Source organism: Callithrix jacchus, chromosome 22, assembly GCF_049354715.1.
Source record: "Callithrix jacchus isolate 240 chromosome 22, calJac240_pri, whole genome shotgun sequence".
Classification (NCBI taxonomy): domain Eukaryota; kingdom Metazoa; phylum Chordata; class Mammalia; order Primates; family Cebidae; genus Callithrix; species Callithrix jacchus.
The window spans coordinates 43,127,065-43,150,764 of record NC_133523.1 but is presented as its reverse complement, the minus strand read 5'-3'; the positions used below and the strand labels follow the sequence as shown (position 1 = coordinate 43,150,764).

The 23,700-nt window shown below is 47.3% G+C and overlaps 2 protein-coding genes across 4 annotated transcripts in view; one reads left to right on the top strand and one right to left on the bottom strand.

Annotated features, from left to right (window-relative positions):
- TEAD2 (TEA domain transcription factor 2) overlaps positions 1 to 23,700 on the top strand; it is a 48,029-nt gene that overhangs the window by 1,028 nt on the left and 23,301 nt on the right. The window lies entirely within an intron of this gene.
- DKKL1 (dickkopf like acrosomal protein 1) lies at positions 15,803 to 23,681 on the bottom strand. Of its 3 annotated transcripts, XM_078359415.1 has the most exons (6): positions 23,588 to 23,681; positions 22,482 to 22,557; positions 21,500 to 21,672; positions 20,307 to 20,453; positions 20,063 to 20,155; positions 15,803 to 16,203 (listed from the first exon to the last, which is right to left on the bottom strand). In XM_078359415.1, exons 2-6 carry the CDS (start codon positions 22,537 to 22,539, stop codon positions 15,892 to 15,894), a joined length of 783 nt encoding a protein of 260 aa, XP_078215541.1. In that variant the 5' UTR covers positions 22,540 to 22,557; positions 23,588 to 23,681; the 3' UTR covers positions 15,803 to 15,891. The 3 variants fall into 3 exon arrangements, with proteins under 3 accessions (XP_078215541.1, XP_035142996.1, XP_078215542.1); XM_035287105.3 differs by lacking the exon at positions 23,588 to 23,681 and having other exon boundaries at positions 22,482 to 22,578; XM_078359416.1 differs by lacking the exons at positions 22,482 to 22,557; positions 23,588 to 23,681 and adding an exon at positions 22,271 to 22,364.

Here is a 23,700-nt window from a genome sequence, read left to right as displayed (position 1 = left end):
GACCTCAACTTCTCTAAAATGGGGACAAATAATATCCACTTCTTGGGGTCTTATGAGTTTAATAAGAATATATGATGACCAGGCACAGTGGCTCACCCCTCTAATCCCAACAGTTTGGGAGGCTAAAACGGGCATATCACTTGATGCCAGGAGTTTGAGACCAGCCTGGGCAACATGGTGAAACCCTGTCTCTACTAAAAATACAAAAAATTAGCTGCGTGTCGTGGCGTACTCCTATAATCCCAGCTACTTGGGAGGTATAAGAATCACCTGAACCCAGGAGGTGGAGACTGCAGTGAGCCAAGATCATTGCATTGCACTCCAGCCTCGGTGACAGAGCGAGACTCTTATTCAAAAAAAAAAGAAAAGAAAAAAAAGTACACCAACTCTTTGCTTAGCTCAGGCTGGCAAGGGGTAGACTTTTTTTTTTTTGAGGCAGAGTCTCATTCTGTCACCCAGGCTAGAGTGCAATGGCGCAGTCTTGGCTCACTGCAACCTCCGCCTCCTGGGTTCAAGCTATCAGCCTCTCAAGTAGCTGGGACTATAGGTGCACGCCACCACACCTGGCATGCACCTATAGGTGTGCACCTATAATTTTTGTATTTTTTAGTAGAGACAGGTTTCACTATATTGGCTAGGCTAGTCTCAAGCTCCTGACCTGATGACCAGCCTGCCTTGGCCTCCCAAAGTGCTGAGATTACAGACATGAGCCACCACGCCCAGTCGACGTCTTTAGATTTATTAAATTATTAAGTTCTTTCATTCTGTCATTCTTTTAGTTTATTCCTTCAGCATTTCTTGGTCCTTCCTTTTTTGGGGTCTGGATAATTTTATAAAACCTAAACAAAATTTTGTGTAGTTTTAACACACATAAAGTACTAAATTTTGTCATAGCTCAATGAAATATTTCTAGAGTAATGTATTAATGAAACCACCAATATATGAAAAAAGAGTATTATTCACAGGTCAGGAGTCTTCTTCACACTTCCCCCTAATCGTTACCCTCCAAAGGTAACCACTTTCGGTTGTGGGTTCTGTGTGTGTGTGTGTGTGTGTGTGTGTGTGTGTGTGTGTGTGTGATGGAGTTTTGCTCTTGTTGCCCAGGCTGGAATGCAATGGTACAGTCTCGGCTCACCACAACCTCCACCTCCCAGGTTCAAGTGGGATTCTCCTGCTTCAGCCTTCTGAATAGCTGGGATTACAGGCATTCCTAACTAATTTTGTATTTTTAGTAGTGTCGGGGTTTCTCCATGTTGGCCAGGCTGGTCTCAAACTCCCGACCTCAGGTGATCTGCCTGCCTTGGCCTCCCAAAGTGATGGGATTACAGGCGTGAGCCACTGCGCCTGGCCTGTTTTCTCTTTTTCTATTCTTTGGAAGTGCTAGTGTAGGATTGATGTTATTTATTTTTTATGTGTTTGGAAGAATTCACCAGCCATCTGGACCTAGAGTTTTCTTTGTGGAAAGACTTTAAATTACAAATTCTATTTCTTTTATAAAAATACAACTATTCAGATGTTCTGTTTTATTTTTGCTAAGTTGTTTTCAAGGAATTTTTCAATTTTATCTAAAATTTCAAATAATTGCATGAAGTTCATAATATTGTCTTACCTTTTTTTGGAGGGGGAGAAACAGGGTCTTACTATGTTAGGCTGGTCTTGAACTTGTGGCCTCAAATGATCCTCCTACCACCTTTTCCTCCCAAAGTGCTGGGGTTACTGGCATAAGCCACCATGTGCAGCCAATCTTTTTAATATCTGTAAGATCTGTGGTGACAGATAATAATTTGTGCCGTCTCCCTGCCCTGCCCTGCCCTGCCCTCCCTCCTCCCCTTCCGCCTACCCTCCCTTCTCCTTCCTTTCCTCTCCCCCTCCCCCCCTCTTTTTGAGACAGGGTCTCACTCTGTCAGCCAGGCTAGAGTGCAGTAGTGTGACCATAGCTCACTGCAGCCTCCACATCCTGGGCTCAAGTAATCCTCTCCTACTTCAGTCTCCTGAGTAGGTGGGACTATAGCCTTGCGCCATCAAGCCCCTGATCTGCTGTTCTTTTTTCAGCTTTTTCCCCCCACCTTCCTGAGTTGAGTGCTTAGGTCCAGGCTGGAGTGCAGTGACATGATCTCGGCTCACTGCAACCTCTGCCTCTTGAGTTCAAGCAATTCTCCTGCCTCTACCTCCTGAGTAGCTGAGATTACAGGTGTGCACCATCATGGCCGGCTAATTTTTGTATTTTTAGTAGAGTCAGGGTTTCACCAATATATTGGCCAGGCTGGTCTTGAACTCCTGACCTCAAATGATCTGCCTGCCTTGGCCTCCTAAACTGCTGGGATTAGAGACACGAGCCACTGTGCCCGGTCGGGTCATTGATTTTTAAATTCTCTTCTAATACACGCATTTAGAGCCATCATTTGCCTTCTGAGAACTTCTGTAGCTACACTTGACACATTTGTTATGTCACATTTCCATTATTATTACTATTATTTTTTGAGACAGAGTCTCGATCTGTCGCCCAGGCTGGAGTGCTGGGGCACGATTTTGGCTCATGCTATCTCCACCTCCTGGGTTCAAGTGAGTCTCCTGCCTCAGCCTCCCAAGTAGCTGGGATTACAGGCATGCACCACCACACCCAGCTAATTTTTGTATTTATAGTAAAGATGGGGGTTTCTCCATGTTGGCTAGGCTGGTCTCCAACTCCTGACCTCAAATGATCTGCCCGCCTCAGCGCCCCCAGACTGCTGGGAGTATAGGCATGAGCCACCATGCCTGGCCACACTTCCATTATTATCAATTCAAAATATTTTCTAATTTGACCTGAGTGATAATTTTTAGAGATATATTGCTTACTTTCCAAATATTTTATGACTTCCCTGCTATCTTTTTGTTATTACTTCCTACTTAATTCACTGTGGTCAGAGAACATATGAACATATTCTGTATGATTTCACTTCTTTGACGTTTGTTGAGACTTGCTTTATCATCCAGGATTTGGTCTATTTTAGCAAATGCTTCATGTGTATTTGAAAAGAGCCAGGCACAGTGGCTCATACCTGTAAGCCCAGCACTTTGGGACACTGAGGTGGGTGGATCACCTGAGGTCAGGAGTTCAAGACCAGCCTGGCCAATATGGTGAAACCCTGTGTCTACTAAAAATACAAAATTAGCCAGATGTGGTGGTGGGCATCTGTAATCCCAGCTACTCAGGAGGCTGAGGCAGGAGAATTGCTTGAACCTAGGAGGCAGAGGCTGCAGTGAGCTTAGATCTCGCCACTGTGCTCCAGCCTGGGCAAGACAGAGCGAGACTCCATCTAAAAAAAGAAAAAAAAGAGTGCATATCCTGCGGGTCAACTTTGTCAGGTCAAGTTTGTTAATCATGCTGTTCAAATCTTTAATATCTTTACTGATCGATACTTACACTGAATGACTAGATTTTTCCGTTTCTCCTTTCAGTTCTGTCATTTTTGCTTTATGTATGTTGAAGCTGTATTATTAAATACATTCAGATTTAGAATGGTTATATTTTCCTGGTGACTTGACCCCTTTATCACCTGGAAATGTCCTTTTTTACTTCTGGCAGTGCTTTTTGCCTTAATGGCTACTTTGTTATACAGATTAGCTTTCTTTGGTTAGTGTTTATATGGTATATCTTTTTCATCCTGTAACTTTCCATCTTTTTGTGTGCTTGTATTTAAGGCATGTCTCTTGTAACAGCATATAGTTGGGTTGTTTTTATGCTGACTGCTGATTTTTGTCTTTACCAAAACTCTCAGCGAAGTGTGATATCTACATAGAACAGTCCATAGATCATAAATGATAAGCTTTATGAATTTTCAGAAATTGAACACATCTTTGTTATCTAAACCCAGATCAAGATGCAACATACTGGCCGGGCATAGTAGCTTATGCCTGTAATCCCAGCAGTTTGGGAGACCAAGGCAGGCAGATCATGAGGCCAGGAGTTCAAGACCAGCCTGACCAACATGGAGAAACCCTGTCTCTACTAAAAATACAAAAATTAGCTGGGCATAGTGGTGCATGCCTGTAATCCCAGCTACTCAGGAGGCTGAGGCAGGAGAATTGCTTGAACCTGAGAGTTGAAGGTTGCAATGAGCCAAGATTGTGCCATTGCACTCTAGCCTGGGTAACAGAGCAAGACTCCGTCTCAAAAAAAAAAAAAAAAAAAAAAAGATACAACATACTTCCTGCCTCCAAGACTCTTCCTCATGGCTCCTTCCAGTCCCTACTCTCCCAAGGGTAACTTTTACCCTAATTTCTAATGGCAGAGATAAACTTTATTATTTTTTTTCATACTCAGAAAAAATAAAACTATACAGAAACTCTTTTGCTTCTAGTTTTTTTTGCTAAATGTCTTATAAGATTCAACTATATTATTGCATGTAGTTGTAGATCAGAAAACCTGTGCCTTTTATTTGGAGTATTTAGTGTCAGTCACTGAAAAATATCTTTATACAGTATTAAAAAAACTTAAACGTTTATAAAGTAAACATAATTAACCCCCATATACCTAACATGTAGCTTTAGCAATAATTAACATTCTACCTTATTTTATTTTATTTATTTATTTTTTAACAGGATATCTCTCTGTTGCTCAGGCTGGAGTACAGTGTGGCACATTCTTGACTCATTGTGACTTCCACCTCCCAGGCTCAAGAGATCCTCCCACCTTGGATCTGGGAGTTGATGTCTTTCATCAATTTTGTAAAATTCTTGGCTAGTAGTTCTTTAGTATTGCTTACTCCTCGTTGTCTTTTTCCTCTCTTCTAGGACTCTAGTATGTGTTTCTTAGACTTTTTAACCAGAACCTGTGTGTGTCATATGTTTTTAATGTATTTTCCCCCTATTTCTCTGTAAATTAATCTAGATATTTTCTATTGATCTGTTTTCCACTGTGTCTAATCTGCTGTGGGACCAATCTACTGAATTTTTATTTATTTCTTTGAGATGAAGTAGCTGGGATTACAGACGTGAGCCACCATGTCCAGCTAATTTTTGTATTTTTAGTAGAGACAGGGCTTCACCATGCTGGCCAGGATGGTCTCGATCTCCTATGTTTGTAATCTGCTTGCCTCAGCCTCCCAAAGTGCTGGGATTATGGGTGTGAGCCACTGCACCTGGCCCCTGAATTTTTATTTTAATTAATTTATTTTTAAGTTCTAGAATTTTTTTTTTGCCTTAAAATGGCAGTAACCCAAAAGAAACTAAAAAATAAATAAATAAAACAAAAAATATTTTAAAGAAGAAAAATATAAAATGGCAGTAACCTTCATTGGCAATAACTTCTAGAATTTATATTGGATTCTTCCCCCTCCTTAGAGTGCAGTTCTCTGATGAAATTATCCATCTTTTAATCTATTTGGGGGGAACATTTTAATCATAGTTATTTGAAAGCCTATATCTGAGAGCTCTAATATCTGGATCACCTTTAGGTATATATTTCTAGTATATGTTTTTTTTCTGGGTTTTCTGTCATTTGGTCTCGTTTCCTGGCAAGACTGGTAATTTTTAAATTAAAATATAAAAATTGTGCTCTCTGGATGGTATTATCTTCCTTTGGAAAGAATTTAATTTTTTTCTGTCATGGTGCTATATCTGTCCATATGTTTGGACAGATCCCCTTGATCCAGTTGAGGCTGTTCTGTTTATGGTTTGCCCCTACTTCTTGGGTATAGCTTTTCCCAGCTGTTATCTAAAGCTTGAGGTGTTTACCAGCTCTCTTCTCCTTGGCAGACTCTGGATTCCAATTCCTGTTTCCCCAGTGCTATAGCACTACCAAACTCTATGCTTAGTCTTTACCCTTTTGGCAGCAGCATTCTGCTTGATTTCTTGTTTTTTGCTTTCTTCTTCTTTTTTGAGACTAGTCTCACTCTGTTGCCAGGCTCGAGTACAGTGGTACAATCTTGGTTCGGCTCACTGCAACCTCCGTCTCCGGGGTTCAAGTGATTCTCCTGCTTCAGCCTCCTGAGTAGCTGGGATTATAGGCATGTGCCACCAAAACCAGCTAATTTTTAAAAATAGAGACAGGGTTTCACCGTACTGGCCAGGATGGTCTCAACCTCCTGACCTTGTGATCCGCCTGCCTTGGCCTCCCAAAGTGCTGGGATTACAGGTGTGAGCCACCAAGTCCAGCCTGTTTTTTGCTTTCTTAGTGTTCTTCCACTATAAGCACAGTATTTAGGAAGTGGCGAATGCTCTGAGGGGAAACTGCATGCAGAATGGTAGCCTCTCTTCATTATGCTTCCCTTCTCTCTGGAGTCGTAATTCCAATTTCTAGCTGCATCGGTTGCCCTTGATGCCTCCAAATGTTTGTTTTTATTTAATTGTAGTCAGCTTTTTTTTTTTTTTTTATAACAGGCATGGCAGCTCACACCTGTAATCCCAGCACTTTGGGAGGCTGAGGCGGGCGGATCACAAGTTCAAGAGATTGAGACCATCATGGCCAACATAGTGAAACCCAGTTTCTACTAAAAATACAAAAATTAGCTGGGCATGGTGGTGCGTGCCTGTAGTCCCAGCTTCTTGGGAGAGTGAGGCAGGAGAATCGCTTGAACCCGGGAAGCAGAGGTTGCAGTGAGCCAAGATCCCGCCACTGCACTCCTACCTGGTGATAGAGCCAGACTCTGTCTGAAATAAAGAAAAGAAAAGAAAAAAAAAAAAGCAGAATCTTTCTCTTGTTGCCCTAGTAGCTGGAATTACAGGTGCTGGCCACCATGCCCAACTCATTTTTGTATTTTTAGTAGAGACAGGGTTTCACCGTATTGGCCAGACTGGTCTTAAACTCCTGACCTCAGGTAATCCTCCTGCCTCAGCTTCCCAAAGTGCTGGGATTACAGGTGTATTCATCTTTTACAGTATTTGGGGGGAGAGTTAGTCACCTACCAGCTACTCTATCATAGTCTGGATGTTCTTTTTGGTGAGTAAATACATCTATGTTACTTCCTTAATTGTAACACTTCGCTCACTTCCGATTATAAATATAATAACATAAGAACTCCTCACTATGCCCCAAAGACCCTGCATGGTCTTCTCTCCTGTACCCTACCTCTACTTTTATGATCTTATCCCCTATTTGTCTCCATCAATAACTGCTCTGTCCACCTTGCCCTCCTTGCTTTTGATCAAGCCAAACCATTTCCAACCTCAGGAGCTTTGCACTTGCTATTCCCTCAGCCTGAAAGCCTCCTTCTGCAGATTGACCCTGGGAAGGATTTGCTCCATCACCCCAGTTCAGTCTCTGTGTATATATCAGAGTGACTACCCTATCTGTGCTGATCTCGGTCCCCTCAGGGTTTCCTATCTGCCTCATATTGCTTTATTCTTCACAGCATTTGCCATGGCTTGATATATATTTATTGTTTGTCTCCCCCAGCAAATCCCATGAGGCTAGGGCATTGTGTTATTCGCTGCTTAACCCCCCTGCTTAGAACAGTGTCGGGGGTCCAGGTGTGGTGGTCCATGCCTGTAGTAATCCCAGGACTTTGGGAAGCTGAGGTGGCCAGATCGCTTGAGCCCAGGAGTTTGAGACCAGCCTGGGAAACATGGTGAAACCCCATCTTACAGAAAAAAATTAGAAAAATTAGTCAGGCATGGTGGCATATGCCTGTGGTCCCAGCTACTCAGGAGGCTGAGATGGGAGGATCACCTGAGTCCAGAAGGCAGAGGTTGCAGTGAGCCAAGATCATGCCACTGCAATCTATCCTGGGCAACAGAGCAAGACCCTGTCTTAAAGAAACCAAATAAACATGTTGGGTGTGGTGGCTCATGCCTGTGATCCCAGCACTTTGGGAGGCTGAGATGGGAGGATCACCTGAGTCCAGAAGGCAGAGGTTGCAGTGAGCCAAGATCATGCCACTGCAATCTATCCTGGGCAACAGAGCAAGACCCTGTCTTAAAGAAACCAAATAAACATGTTGGGTGTGGTGGCTCATGCCTGTGATCCCAGCACTTTGGGAGGCTGAGGTGGGCAGATACACCTGAGGTGGTGAGTTTGAGACCAGCCTGATCAACATGGAGAAACCCTGTCTCTACTAAAAATACAAAGTTATCTGGGTGTGGTGGTACATGCCTGTAATTCCAGCTACTTGGGAGGCTGAGGCAGGAGAATTGCTTGAACCCAGGAGGCAGAGGTTACGGTGAGCCAAGATTGTGCCATTGTACTCCAGCCTGGGCAACAAGAGTGAAACACCATCTCAAAACCAAACCAAAACAAACAAAACAGTGTCAGGGGGGTTCAGTAAGTATTTGTTGAATTAATAAATGTGTTACAAATTGGCGAGGCATGGTGGCTCACGCTTTGGGAGGCTGAGGTGGGTGGATCACCTGAGGTCAGGAGTTCAAAACCAGCCTGGCCAAACATGCCGAAACCCAGTCTCTATCAAAAATGCAAAAATTGGCCAGGTGTGGTGGCGAGCACCTGTAATCCCAGCTACTCAGGAGGCTGAGGCAGGAGAATCACTTGAACCTGGGAGGTAGAGGTTGCAGTGAGCCAAGATCGCACCACTGCACTCCAGCCTGGGTGACAAAGTGAGACTCCGTGTCCCCCATGCCCCAAAAAACAAAGTTTTATGAATTAACACTTTTTCTTCAGTCAAAAAATCTGGATAATATCAGGGAATACCAGACCTGGCAACTGAATAGATGTTGGGGGTCTCGCCCAGGTGTGTGAAGCCCCTGGGAGGAAGATGCTGAAATAGTCTGAGATGTAGTGGTTGTGGGTGGGTCCATGGGTTTTTCCTGGAGGAAGCGAGTCCCAGGAGAGAGTGGTCCATCCTCATCCTTCATTGCTTTCTTCCTCTCTAATTGAGGTAACGCCGTTACACCTTCAAAGATCTTCAGCACTGAGAGGCTCTCAGGCCTCCTCCTCTATAACATAGTGATGTAAGGTGGAGATCAGCTGCTAGTAAAGCACTACATACAAAAGGTAAAACCATAAAGTTAATAAAAGAAAACATAGGAAAGTATTAAGGACTTCTTTTAGAGATCCCAAAAGGATGAATCATAAGTCAAAAAAATTAATTCGATTACGTCAGTATTAAGGGTTTCAATTCATTAAAATCCCAAGGGCCAAGATCATGAGATGAAATGATGGACCAGGGGAAGATGGTTGCAACGTCTAAAATTGACAAGAGCCTGGGTGCTGTGGCTCACATCTGGAATCCCAGCACTTTGGGAGGCCAAGGTGGGCAGATCACCTGAGGTCAGGAGTTTGAGACCAGTCTGGCCAACAGATTTTGTATGTTTGTACTGAAAATACAAAAATTAGTCCGATGTGGTGGCGCATGCCTATAATCCCAGCTACCTGGGATGTTGAGGCAGGAGAATCGCTTGAACCCAGGAGGTGGAGGTTGTAGTGAGCTGAGATTGTGCTACTACACTCCACCCTGGGCAACAGAGCAAGACTGTCTCAAAAATGATAAAAAGTAAAATAAAGACCTAGCGTGGTGGCTCATGCTTAGCCCTTAGAGTGGCATAGTCCCTAAAAGAAGTCCTTAATACTTTGCTACATTTTAAAAATTAACTTTATTGTTTTACTTTTGCATTTAGTGCTTTACTACCAGCTGATCTCCACCTGTAATCCCAGCACTTTGGGAGGCCGAGGTGGGAGGATCACCTAAAATCAGGAGTTTGAGACCAGCCTGGCCAACATGGTGAAACCGGTCTCTATTAAAAATAGAATAATAAGCCGGGCATGGTGGCGGGTGCCTATAATCCCAGCTACTCAGGAGGCTGAGGCAGGAGGGTCGCTTGAACCCAGGAGGCAGAGGTTGCAGTGAGCTGAGATTGCGCCATTGCACTCCAACCTGGGCAAGAGAGTGAGGCTCCGTCTCAAAACGAGCCACTGTGCCTGGCCTATTTTTTATTTATCAAAAGTATATTTATCGAAACTATGCACATACACACAGACTATACCTGACACCTTTAGAAGCTGACAGAAATGTAAACAAGCATAAAGATTCAGTGTTAAATCACACCTGCACAAAATTCCCTGCAGTAAGACTGCACTTTGGTAGTGCTTTTGCAGCCACCTTCTGTTGCTGTCGCAGTGAGCCCAGATGCTGTGGGTATCTGCTCAAAGTGCTGTGTGATGCTAATCATCTTCCAGTGAGCAGTCTGTCTCTTTCCTAAATCACATATTGCAGTAAAGTGATCTCTTGAGGTTATCACATATTTTTCATTGTGCAATGAAAAATTTCATTGTGCAATGTTGTAAACCTTGAGGAACACCGTGGGACCCATATGAAGTGCCATTAATGATGCTGGAAGTGCTCCCATGAAGCAAAGAAAAGTTATGACATACCAGAAAAAGTCGACTTGCTCGATGTGCAGATTAGAGTCTGCAGCTGCGCTTGCCACCATTTCAGACACACAGTTCATCTTATCAACTGAAGACATAAGCTTGGGGTTACCCTGAGTATAGTACAGTACTGTAAATGCAATTTCTCTTTCTTATGGGTTTTTTTTTTTTTGAGATGGATTTCACTCTTGTTGCCTAGGCTGGAGTGCAGTGGCACAATTTCAGCTCACTGCACCTTGTGCCTCCCGGGTTCAAGCCTGGCCAGCATGGTGAAACCCTGTCTCTACTAAAAAGACAAAAATTAGCCAAGCGTGGTGGCAGGCGCTTGTAATCCCAGCTACTTTGGAAGCTGAGGCAGGAGAATCTCTATTTATTTATTTTTTTAAATTTTTATTTATTTATTTATTTAAAGACGAGGTTTCACCATGTTGGTCAGGCAAGTCATGTATTCCCGACCTCAGGTGATCTGCCCGCCTTGGCCTCCAAAGTGCTTGGATTACAGGCATGAGCCACCATGCCAGCCAGGAGAATCTCTTGAACCCAGGAGGCAGAGGTTGTAGTGAGCAGAGATCACGCCACTGGACTCCAGCCTGGGCAACAGAGCAAGACTCCATCTCAAAAAAAAAATTATAGGAAGCCGTTGGTTTGGACTGAGCTCCTATACTAGGCCTGAGAGACCAGTGGAGTCACTCATGCTGCTTCCATGTCAGCAAGCTGAAACTAAGTTACCTAACCTCTGAGAAATTAGGAGAGAGGAGAGAGAGATAATTGCCACATCTCCTAGCTAGCATGATAAAGAAGTCCCCTCTGTTTGAACCTTTACAAGTAAAGTAACTCTGTTTGTTTATTTGTTTTGAGACAGAGTCTCACTCTGTCACCCAGGCTGGAGTGCAGTGGCATGATCTTGGCTCACTGCAACCTCCGCCTCCCAGGTTCAAGCAATTCTTCTGCCTCAGCCTCCCCAGTAGCTGCGATTACAGGTGCCTGATGCCACACCTGGCTCTTTTTTTTTTTATTTATAGAATGAGGTACTCCCCTATTCTAGAATTGCAAATAAAAGCCAGTGTGAAGATACCGTGAGAAAGCAGCCATCCTCAAGCCAAGGAGAGAGGCCTTAGAAGCAGCTAAACTTGGCCGGGCGCAGTGGCTCACGCCTGTAATCATAGCACTTTGAGAGGCAGTGGTGGGCAGATCACCTGAGGTTGGGAGTTCATGACCAGCCTGGTCAACATGGTGAAACCTCATCTCTACCAAAAATACAAAAATTAGCTGGGCGTGGCGATGTGCACCTGTAGTTCTGGCTACTCACGAGGCTGAGGCAGGAGAACTGCTTGAACCCGGGAGGCGGAGGTTGCAGTGAGCTGAGATCGCGCCACTGCACTCCAGCCTGACGACAGAGTGAGACTCCATCTCAAAAAAAAAAAAAAGTTGGGCGAGATGGCTCACGCCTATAATCCCAGCACTTTAAGAGGCTGAGGTGGGCAGATCACCTGAGGTTGGGAGTTTGAGACCAGCCTGCCTAACATGGTGAAACCCTGTCTCTACTAAAAATGCAAGAATTGGCTGGACATGGTGGCGAGCGCCTGTAGTCCCAGGTACTTGGGAGGCTGAGAGGCACAAGAATCACTTGAACTTGGGAGGCAGAGATTGCAATGAGCCGAGATTGGGCCACTGCACTCCAGCCTGGGCGACAGAGCGAGACTCCATCTCAAAAAAAAGAAGTTGACTTGTATTCATTGTATTCACTGCTGGTTTCCTGAGTGGGCGAGTCTATGGGGTGATCTAGCCCTCAGCCTGGGCTTCACTGGAGAAAGTAAATGCCGTGTCTGGGTCCTAGATGGGACTCAGCACAGGGGAGGATCAGATCAGCCTTCTCCTTGGTGAGTCATGAGGGAGGATTTTAGTGGGGGACAAGAACTGCTCTGGGGAAGGACGAAGTGGACAGACCACCAAAGGCAAGCTCTGTGAGCTTCCAAGTTTGGATGAGGCATCAGGCCTGGAAGTGATGGAGTTTGAGGTGATGATCAGGGAGGGACAGTTTGCGCAACAAAGAAAGAGAAACAGCAAGTCGGAGATGGGTCAGTCCGTCAGGGGAGTCAGGGCAAGACGGAGAGGGCAAACATAGGCTGTGGACATACAGAGTCGAGGCTGGAGGTGACACGGGCAGGACGCGAGTGGGGCTGGATAACAGTCCCCCAAAGATGATTACCCTCTAATTCCTGGAACCTGTAAATACGTTGTCCAGGTGGGTCCAGTCCAATTGCATGAGTACTTCAAAGTAGAGAACTGTCTCTGCCAGAAGAGGAAGGAAGGCATACCAGAGATGGGACGCAGGGGTTGGCAGGGTCCCCCGCGGGGCTGGGCTGTGGCTCTGTGATGTCAGGCCCACATGCAGTAACTGGAGAGAGGCCTCTTGAAGCTAAGCGTGGGTGGCCCCCAGCTGACAGCTGTAGGGCTGTGTGCCCCACAGGGTCGTGGGGTGAGCCTTATGCTGTGCTGAGGCGCAGGATCTGAGAAATAAAGAGACAGGACACAGAAGTACAAGAAAACGCAGCTGAGCTCAGGGGGCCACGCCACCTATAAGTGGAGTCAGGCGAGGTCCCTAATGTCCAGAAGCGTGAGTATTTATTGTGCATAGGTTAGGGGGCAGGGCAGTAAGCGAAATCATCTTTAAGGATAGTGATAGAGTCGTGAGCAATAAAACATGGGGTCCTCCCCCATTAGGTCACCTAGGCTTGAAGGTGGGCCGTGCGCAGTGAAGAGGGTGCAGTGTGCAATACTTCTATCTATGGGCAAACTACTTCTAAGAAGATTTATAGGAGGAGGCTTTAAGTCACATAGCAGTGACAGAGCTGTCAAGGTTGCCGCTGTGGGTAACCCCCCTTATAGGCACCGAGGAATGAGAGCTAAGCAGAACCCTGGCACAGTTAGGGCTTGAGGAATATCTCACTTTATAGTGTTACCACTCAGCTATTTCCTTTTATATAATCCTTTATATAATCATATATTAGTTTATAGAATTAGGGCTTGACGAATCCCTTTATATAGTCCTCAATATATAATCATATAATAGTTAATAGTATGAGTGCCTAAAGAATATTTCCCTACATATATACCTATAATTATATCTTAGTTCATAATCGGAGGAATGCCTGGAGTGGACACAGTACAGAGCATGAATTAAGGAATAAGCAGCTTATAATCGGAGGAATGCCTAGAGCAGACACAGTGCAGAGCACGATTTAAGGGAAAAACAGTTATGCCAGGACAAGAATCCATGGCCCAGGCAGCAGTGTTCAGTATCGTAAAGATACCCGCTGTATGGCAGGCTTGGGGCGAGAGCCACTCCTCCTGATAAAGGAGTTGTAGGACCTTGCTCCAGTTCTTATGGAAGGCTGCCCTCAGAACGGCAATCCACCTTGGTGACTGTGAACTTACCAGCTCTTGCTACTGTGCTGCTTGAAAAGCATCTTCCCATAGAACCCATTGGAAGCTGCCAGAAGGTGGCAGTAACCCTGACAGCTCTGTCACTGCTATGTGACTTAAAGCATCCTCCTATAAATCTTCCTACAAGTAGTTTGACCATAGATAGAAGTATTGCACACTACGCATGGCCCACCTTCAAACCTCGGTGACCTAATGGGGTGGACCCCTTACTGCGCACGGCCCTTGCCTTCATGGGAACGGGCCCCTTACTATGCACTGTCCACCTTCTGCCCTAGGTGACCTATTGGGGGTGGACCCCATGTTTTATTGATCACGACCCTATCACTATCCTTAAAGATGATTTCACTCACTGCCCTGCCCCCTAACCTATGCACAATAAATACTCATGCTTCTGGACATTTGGGGCCTCGCCTGACTCTGCTTATAGGTGGCGTGGCCCCCCAAGCCCAGCTGCGTTTTCCTTGTACTTCTGTGTCCTATCTCTTTATTTCTCGGATCCTGTGCCTCAGCACAGCATAAGGCTCACCCCACGACCCTGTGGGGCCATCAGCCTTACATCTGGCTCCCAACGTGCCCTACAACTGCCACCTTCTGGCAGCTTCCAATGGGTTCTATGGGAAGATGCTTTAAGAGCTGGTAAGTACACAGTCACCAAGGTGGATTGCCGTTCTGAGGGCAGCCTTCCACAAGAACTGGAGCAAGATCCTACAACTCCTTGATCAGGAGGAGTGGCTCTCGCCCCAAGCCTGCCATACAGCAGGTATCTTTACGATACTGAACGCTGCTGCCTGGGCCATGGATTCTTGTCCTGGCATAACTGTTTGTCCCTTAAATCATGCTCTGCACTGTGTCTGCTCTAGGCATTCCTCTGATTATAAGCTGCTTATTCCTTAATTTGTGCTCTGTACTGTGTCCACTCCAGGCATTCCTCCGATTATGAACTAAGATATAATTGTAGGTGTATATGTAGGGAAATATTCTTTAGGCACTCATACTATCAACTATTATATGATTATATATAGAGCATTATATAAAGGGATTCTACAAGCCCTGATTCTATAAACTAATATATGATTATATAAAGGATTACATAAAAGGAAATAGCTGACACTATTTAGATGTTTTAGAAGAGAGGACCCAGGGCTCTTTTTATAGTAACACTATAAAGTGAGATATTCTTCAAGCCCTAACTGTGCCAGGGTTCTGCTTACCTCTCATTCCTTGGTGCCTATATGGGGGATTACCCACAGACAGCCACTGAGAATGCGGGGACCTCAGTCCCACAAGCCCAGGAACTCAATTCTGCTGAAAATCTGAATGAGCTTGAAAGCAACTTCTTCCCAGAGCCTTCCAATGAGAGCTCAGGTGGGGGCTGGTGGAGCCATCCTGGATTTCTGACCACGATGATCTGGGAAGTAATGCATTTGTGTTTTTTTTGTTTGTTTGTTGTTTGCGTTCTGTTTTAAGTGGCCAAGTTTGTGCCCATTTGTTATGGCAGTAACGGTATAGGGGCCAACTGGACAGACAGGCCTGGAGTGAAAGAGTTGGGGGCCAGGCACAGTGGCTCAAGCCTGTAATCCCAGCACTTTGAGAGGCCGAGGTGAGAGGTTTGCTTGAGCCTAGGAATTCAAGACCAGCCTGAGCAACATAAGGAGACCCCATCTCTATAAATAATATAAAAATTAGCTGGGCGTGGCAGCACACACCTGTGGCCCCAGCTACTCGGGAGGCTGAGGTGGGAGGATTGGTTGAGGCTGCAGTGAGCCGTGATTGTGCCACTGCACTCCAGGCTGGGTGACAGAGTAAGACCCTGTCTCAAAAAAAAAAAAAAGCTGAGAGTTGAGAGTGTAGACAGGGCTAGAGGTGACAGGGTTGGGTGCTGAGTGGATAGATGGGGTTAGAGGACAGATGTCTGAATGAGAAAACCAAGCCTGGGAGATTTAGGCAAGAGCTAGCACAGCCACCTGTCATGCTCAGAGCTGGGACTGGGGGGCTTTGCCGTGGCGTGGTTGGCAGGGGGTTGGGGATAAATCCTGAAAGGAGATGGCATGGTTAGATGTAAGTAAGAACTTTTATTTCCATATGGTGCTTGGGGTGGGATCTGATGGGGGCTACAGGGAGGTGCTCCCCGGTCCCCACCCCTACAGCTGCCGGGAGGGCCTAAAGATGTACAGTAAGTGGGTCTTTCGGGGGAACAGCCTGAAGTGGGAGAAGCCCTGGGTCCTCTCTTCTAAAACGTCGTCACGGGTCCCCTCACGGAGCCCATCCCGGATGGCCTGCAGGCGGTGTCGCTTCTCGCTGAGCCAGTGGCCACCCTCAGGGACATCCTGGTGGGACCTCTGCCGTGGCAGCTTCATGATCCAGAAGGCCACCCGGGGATGGAGTTCTGCGTGGTAGCTGTTCATGGCCTTTTGGATGGGCACCAGGGCCTCCTTCTCCTCCATCCTGGGTACCTGGGGAGGAAGAACAAGGAGACCCTTTCTTACTCCAAGCAACACCCCAGGATGGCCAGTCCCCACTGACCTATTCAGCCTACTTTGCAGATGACAGGGTGCTTTGCGGGTTCAAAAGCCCTCTTTGAGGTTTACAAAGCACTTGAGTTTACACTTAAGGATTAAAAATATTCAGGTTTGGGATGGAAATTCATTTGGGGGCTTTCAGAAGGGAGGTAATAGAGCACTTCAGGGATTATTATGCTTGTTGGGATTACAGAGCACTTTAGGGTTAAATCCTCTCTGAGGTTTAGAGGGTAGCAGTTTAAAATGTACAAAGCACTTTGGGACTAAAAGCTGTTGGGTTTACTGAAGACTCAGGACCATAAATGCAATGTGTGATCCTTCATTGGTCCTGGATCAAAAGCTTTCAAGGACAGCTTTGAGTCAAGGGAGGAAGTTTGAATACAGACTGAGTGTCTATTTGGTCCTTGCAGTTCAAAGGGTGGCTGCTGTTGTGACGTATACAAACTAATGGGTTCCACCCCACCCAGCCCTGCTGAATCAGTCTGCCTTTTAGTATGATGAGGTCTCAGAAGCCCTGTAGGAGACTGTTATGGGTTAAATTGTTTCCTTCTGAACAGGCTCGAAGGCTCATCCCTGTAATCCCACCACTTTGGGAGACTAGGGTGGGCAGATCACAAGGTCACGAGTTTGAGACCATCCCGGCCAACATGATAAAACCCCATCTCTACTAAAAATACAAAAAATAGCCAGGCATGATGGCACGTGCCTGTAATCCTAGCCACTTGGGAGGCTGAGGTGGGAGAATCGCTTGAACCCGGGAGGCGGAGGCTGCAGTGAGCCGAGATCATGCCACTGCACCCAGCCTGGGTGACAGAGTCAAAAAAAAGAAACTACATTGTTTCTTCCCCAAATTAATATTTTGAAATCCTAACCTCTAATACCTCAGAAGGTGGCCTTATTTGGAACTAGGGTCATTGCAGATATAGTTAGTGAAGAAGAGGACATTAGATTTGGCCCTAATCCAACATAACTGGTGTTCTTTTTTTTTTTTTTTTTTTTTTTTTGAGATGGGGTCTGGCTCTGTCGCCAAGGCTGGAGTGCAGGGGCACGATCTCGGTTTGCTGCAGTCTCTGCCTCCCGGATTCAGACAGTTCTCCCACTACAGCCTCCAGAGTAGCTGGGATTACAAGAGCACACCATCATGCCAGCTACTTTTTCCATTTTTAGTAGAGATGGGGTTTCACCACGTTGGCCAGGCCGGTCTTAAACTCCTAACCTCAGGTGATCTGCCCACCTCAGCCTTCCAAAGTGCTGGGATTACAGGTGTGAGCCATCACGCCCAGCCTGTGACTAGTGTTCTTATGCAAAGGGAAAATTCGGACACAAATGCACATGGGAGTACAGCAAATGGAGACAAAGGCAGAGATCAGGGTGATGATTTCATAACCAAAGAACACTATAGGTGGCCAGCAAAGCACCAGATTGTCCCTCACAGCCTCGGAAGGAACCACCCTGCTGACACCTTGATCTTCAATGTTCAGCTTCCAGAATTGTGGGACCATCAATTTCTGTTTGAGCCACCCAGTTTGTGGTACTTCGTTACGGCGGCCCTAGTGAAGTAATACTGTACTTACAGCTTGATAGGCCAGGCACGGTGGCTCATGCCTGCCATCCCAGCACTTTGGGAGGCTGAGGTGGTGGATCATTTGAGGTCAGGAGTTCGAGACCAGCCTGGCCAACATGGTGAAACCCTGACTCTACTAAAAATACAAAAATTAGCTGGGTTTGGTGGTGTGTGCCTATAATCCCAGCTATTTGGAGGCAGAGGCCAGAGAATCTCTTGAATTTGGGAGGAGGAGGTTGCAGTGAGCTGAGATCACACCACAGCACTCCAGTCTGGGTGACAGAGTGAGACCCGCCTTCAAAAAACAAAAACAAAAATCCCAAAACAGTTTGATAGCCACATTTTCTTGGGTGTGAAAATGGTACTGTGGGCCAGGTGCAGTGATTTACGCCTATAATCCCAGCACTTTGGGAGGCCAAGATGGGTGGATCATCTGAGGTCAGGAGCTCAAGACCAGCCTGGTCAACATGGTGAAACCCCATCTCTACTAAAAATACAAAAATTAGCTGAGTGCATGGCATGCACCTTTAATCCCAGCTATTCAGGAGGCTGAGGTAGGAGAATCGCTTGAACCCAGGAGGCGGAGGTTGCAGTAAACTGAGATTAGGGCACTGCGCTCTAGCCTGCGTGACAGAGTGAGACTTGGTCTCAAAAAAAAAAAAAAGAAAATTAAATGGTATTATGGTCTTGTGGGAAAATACAGTCTCTGGAGAGTCTGCTGAAATATTTATGGGTGAAGTGTCATGATGTCAGCCATTTCCTGTCATATGGTTCAGAAATAAAAAAATAAAATAAAAAAAAAAATAGATAAAATGTTAACAAGCCTCAATCTAGGCCGGGGTTCTCAATTGAAGTTTGGAGAGATTTTTGGGAGTTACAACCAGTGTGAGTGAGGACGCTACCTCTCTGTTTTTTTTTTTTTTTTGAGACGGAGTCTCATCCTGTTGCCCGGACTGGAGTGCAATGGTGTGATCTCGGCTCACTGCAACCTCTGCCTCCCAGGTTCAAGCAATTCTCCTGCCTCAGCCTCCCCAGTAGCTGGGATTACAGGCATATGCCACCATGCCCGGCTAATTTTTTTGTGTTTTTAGTACAGACAGGTTTCACTATGTTGGCCAGGCCGGTCTCAAACTCCTGACCTCGTGATTCTCCCACTTCAGCCTCCCAAAGTGCTGGGATTACAGGTGTGAGCCACTTCGCCTGGCAGGAGGCTACTTCTCTCTCGTGGGTAAAGCCCAGGGATGTTACCAAATACCCTACCATGCACAGGGCAGCTCCACAACAGATTCTCCAGCCCCATGTGCCAATTATGCCAACCTTGAGAAATTCTGGTTTATGGAAAAGAGACTATAGGTATATTTATTGTATTATTAAAAAAAACTTTTCTTGCCTGTAATCCCAGCACTTTGGGAGGCAAAGGCTCCTAAAGAGGTGGGTGGATTGCAAGGTCAGGAGATCGAGACCATCCTGGTCAATATGGTGAAATCTGGTTTCTACTGAAAATACAAAAATTAGCCAGGCATGGTGGTAAGCGCCTGTAGTCCCAGCTACTCGGGTGGCTGAGGCAGGAGAATTGCTTGAACCTGGAAGGTGGAGATTGCGGTGAGCAAAGATGGTGCCACTACATTCCAGCCTGGGCAATAGAGTGAGGCTCCAAAAAAAAATAATAATAAAAAGAACATTTTTTACTTGGTATATCCTCAAAACAAAACACTCTATTGCCCAGGCTAGAGTGCAGTGGCATGATCTGGGCCCACTCTAGCCTCAACCTCCTTGGCTCAAGCAATCCTCCCACCTCAGCCTTCTGAGTAGCTCGAACCACAGCACATGCCACCACACCTGACTACTTTTTTGATTTTTTTTTTTTTTTGGAGACGGAGTCTCACTCTGTCCCCAAGGCTAGAGTGCAGTGGGGTGATCTTGGCTCACTGCAACCGCCTCCTGGGTTCAAGCAGTCTTCCTGCCTCAGCCTCCCGAGTAGCTGGAACTACAGGTGGTCACCACCACACACGGCCAATTGTTTTGTATTTTTAGTAGAAATGGGGTTTCACCATGCTGGGTAGGCTGGTCTCAAACTCCTGACCTCATGATCCACCCACCTCGGCCTCCCAAAGTGCTGGGATTACAGGTGTGAGCCACCACACCTGGCCGAGACTCTGCTTTAAAAAAAGAAAAGAAAAAAAGAAAATGTTGAGGCCTGGACACTCTGAGGGCACGGCATGTCCTAACCTTCCAGTCACCCTTGAAGCTCCCCTCTGCCGGCTGGATGGATGCCACCACCTTCTCAGAGATCAGCACATCTCCTGTCTTGTTGTCTGTCACCTGTGAAGATCAGATGAGAGAGTGAGAGCAAACCTGCTTTCCTCCTTTGCCCTCCATCCCTCCCAACTGATACTGCAGCAGGAGGGATGGAAGGATGGAAGGATGGAAGGATCCCAAGGGAACTCCAGGAAGGGCTTCCCTGCACAGGCACCTTGTCGATCTGGAGGTGGCTGGAGATGGTGTTGTTTCCCAGCTGGTGCTCCTGGTTCTCCTCTTGGTGGTAGTTCCTAGGGAGGCCCCGGAAGTCCATGGGGGCAGAGAAGAAGCTGTCCATGCCCCGAAGCAGGTCATCCTGTGGCTGGAGGAGGGACTGGTGAGCTGCTGGACCTCACATCTCCCCGTACAGCCCCTTCTAGGATGTCCCCGAGGCCTTGCCCCTTGTCCCTCCCATCCCTTTTACTTTCTGCATTCTGACACTAAAGGCCTAACCTCTGGCCTCCATCCCCCATCTATTCCGTCTCTATTCTCAGTCTCTTTGCCTTATTATCCCTGCCCCTCTTCTGTCCCCAACGCTCTCTCCTCCTGTCTCTTTCCCCAGTCTCTCTCTCTTTTTTTTTTTTTTTGAGACAAAGTCTTACTCTTTTGCCCAGGCTGGAGTGCAGTGGTATGATCTTGGCTCACTGCAACCTCTGCTTCCCGGGTTCAAGCGATTCTCCTGCCTCTGCCTCCCAAGTAGCTGGGATTACAGGTGCACACCACTGCACCCAGCTAAATTTTTTAATTCTAATTTTTTTTAGAGATGGGGTTTTATCATGTTGGCCAGGCTGGTCTCAAACTCCTGACCTTGTGATCTGCCAACCTCAGCTTCCCAAAGTGCTGGGATTATAGGTGTGAGCCACCGTGCCTGGACATTCCCCAGTCTCTTGTCTCTTTCCCATCTCCCTCTCTCCTTGCCTGTTACCTTTCCTCTCATTTATGCATGTATATATTTATTTATTTAGGGACAGGGTGTCCTTGGTCTGTCACCCAGGCTAGAGTGCAGTCTCGATCTCCTGGGCTCAAAGGACCCTTCCACCTCAGCCTCCCAAGTAGCTGGGGTTACAGGCGCATACTACTATGTGTGACTAATTTTTTTTTTTTTGGTACAGGTGAGGGTCTCACAATGTTGCCCAGGCTGGTCTCTAACTACTGGGCTCAAGTGATCCTCCTGCCTTGGCCTCCCAAAGTGCTGTGATTACAGAAATTTGCCACCATACTCGGCCCCTTCCCTCTTGCTATCCCTTGGTCTTCCTGTTGCCCTGTCTCTCTGTCCCATTGACTCTTGTCCTGTGTGTCCCCCTGAACCATCTCCCAGTCTGTGTGCCTGAACCTCTTCTTAGCCCCCCCCCCCCCGCCATTGCTTACTTTCAGGAAAAGTCGGCTAAAGACTTGGAGCAGGCTTTGGAGGCCTGTAAGACCAAAGGAGCTCTCTTGGGCATCAGCATGGTGGATAGGTGCTGCAGTGGAGGGGCTCACCAGGGCAGAGAGGAGCAGCAGCAGGACCAGTGGGTGCCGCATTGCGGGGACAGGCGGGGAGGCTGTGGCAAGGGTCCGGGTCAGAGCCCCACCTCCTCACGGTTCCCACCACCCCACAGTGACCATGGCCCCACCCAAGACGCCCCTCTCCAGCTCCTTGCCCAAGCTGCCTCCCCAGTCCAGGCAACTCCCACACTGCACATATTTCCCCCACTGCTCCTTTCTTCTACTCCCACACCTTCCACCCTGCCAGGCCCCCTCTTCTCCCAGGTCCGGTTCTTCTGGGTTCTTATTTTTTTTTAGTTTTTGAGATCCAGACTCTGTCGCCCAGGCTGGAGTACAGTGGCACAATCACGGCTCACGGCAGCCTCGACCTCCCCGGGCTCAGGTGATTCTCCCACCTCAGCCCCTCCCCGCTCCCACCGAAGTAGCTGGGACCACAGGCTTGCACCACCATGCCCGGCTAATTTTTGTATTTTTTGTAAAGATGGGGTTTTGACACATTGCCTAGGCTGGTCTCGAACTCCGGATCTTAAGCGATCTGACCACCTGGGCCTCCCAGAGTGCTGGGATTACAGGTGTGAGCTACAGCGCCCGGGCAGATCTAATGGTCTGTTTCCTCACTTTTGCCCACATTCACGACCAGACCTCAATCCTCACCTTCTACCACGCCCCACCCCTTCTTCTGGGTTCCGCCTTTATGCTAGACCACAGCCCGTTCACTGGACTCCCGCACTCCGGCCGCCCACGGACTGTTAAACACAAACAGTTCTGGTCTCGAGCCCAGGTCTGGTCTCGAGCTTTGGTTGCGCTCTACGAACCCTAGCCACGCCCCTATTGTTTGACCACGCCTCAAACTTGCTGGTCTCACCCGTGAGCCTCGGCCTCTTCTTCACGACCTCGCCGTTGGTGACAGAGCCACGCCCCATTCTTCGTTCACCACACCTCTTAAGCCAGAGCTTGAGTTCAGTCCCTGGCCACGCCCACTCAATCAGACCACGCCCCTGTCGGTTGACCTGAGCCCTGGGAGCCCCGTCTGGTCTGCTTTTTCTGATTGCGGCCCTCTTTTCGGAGTCCCGCCCAATCGCAGGTGGCCACGCCCCTTGGCTTAACGCCACGCCCCTGCTCTCCAGATCTTGCCCTTAGCACCTGGAGTTCCAGTCCTAGACTCCTGCTGGAGACGCCGGAATCCGAGAAGCCCTTTTATTTATTATTTATTTATTTATTTATTTATTAAGGCTCTATATGCTCTGACGAGCAGACTTTTTAGTTCTCACTCTAATTTTGTATCTGTCTCGGGAGCCTTTTCTCCGTGTCCCGTCTGGTTTTCCCACTCCGATTCCACTAAAAAGTCCCGTTCTCTCCGGAAACCCTAGATCCAGTCGTCTATTTCATCTTCCAGGGAACCAGGAATCCGAGTTCCCTTTTCCCTGAGGACCCCAGGTCCGGGCCCTAGCCCCCTCTAGTCCCGTAATTTTGAATACCTAGCCCTTCACCCATAAGGGACCGGGCCCTAAGCCGTCTTCCCTCAAGGCACCAGGGCTCTCTTTCTGGTCCTGGGACAGCCGCCAGCCACCTCTAGTCCACTAACGCCTGTGGATGAGGAATCTGCACCTACGTGGGCCTCCAATAAACTCCCGGTGGTTTTGCCCACGACTCTTAACTATGTTGAGATTACACCTTGTTGTCATAGGAAACTGAACAGTAAAGATTAATTATATTCGTATCACTTCCACGGCACCCAATACACAAACACTAGAGGGTAGCCGGGATTCCAGAAAGCCCAGCCCCGTCCCTTCTCAGACTCAGGAGTCCGTATTTCCAGTCCCATACTACCCCAGACCCAGGAGTCCCAGCCCCTAGCCTCTCCTCCCTCAGACCAGGGGTTCCTGGCTCCCATCAACCTCTTCCCTCCGACCTGCAGTCCGAAGCCCCAAACCCGCTCCTTTCCCAAGCATCCAAATGCTGAGTTCCTACCAGCTCCAAGATAGACTTATCTCTCCCAAAGCAAAAATCCGCCCCCAAACTGTCACCGTCGGATACCCCTTCCCGCTGTCCGCCGCCCGGGCCCGCCCCCCCTCCGGTCCCTC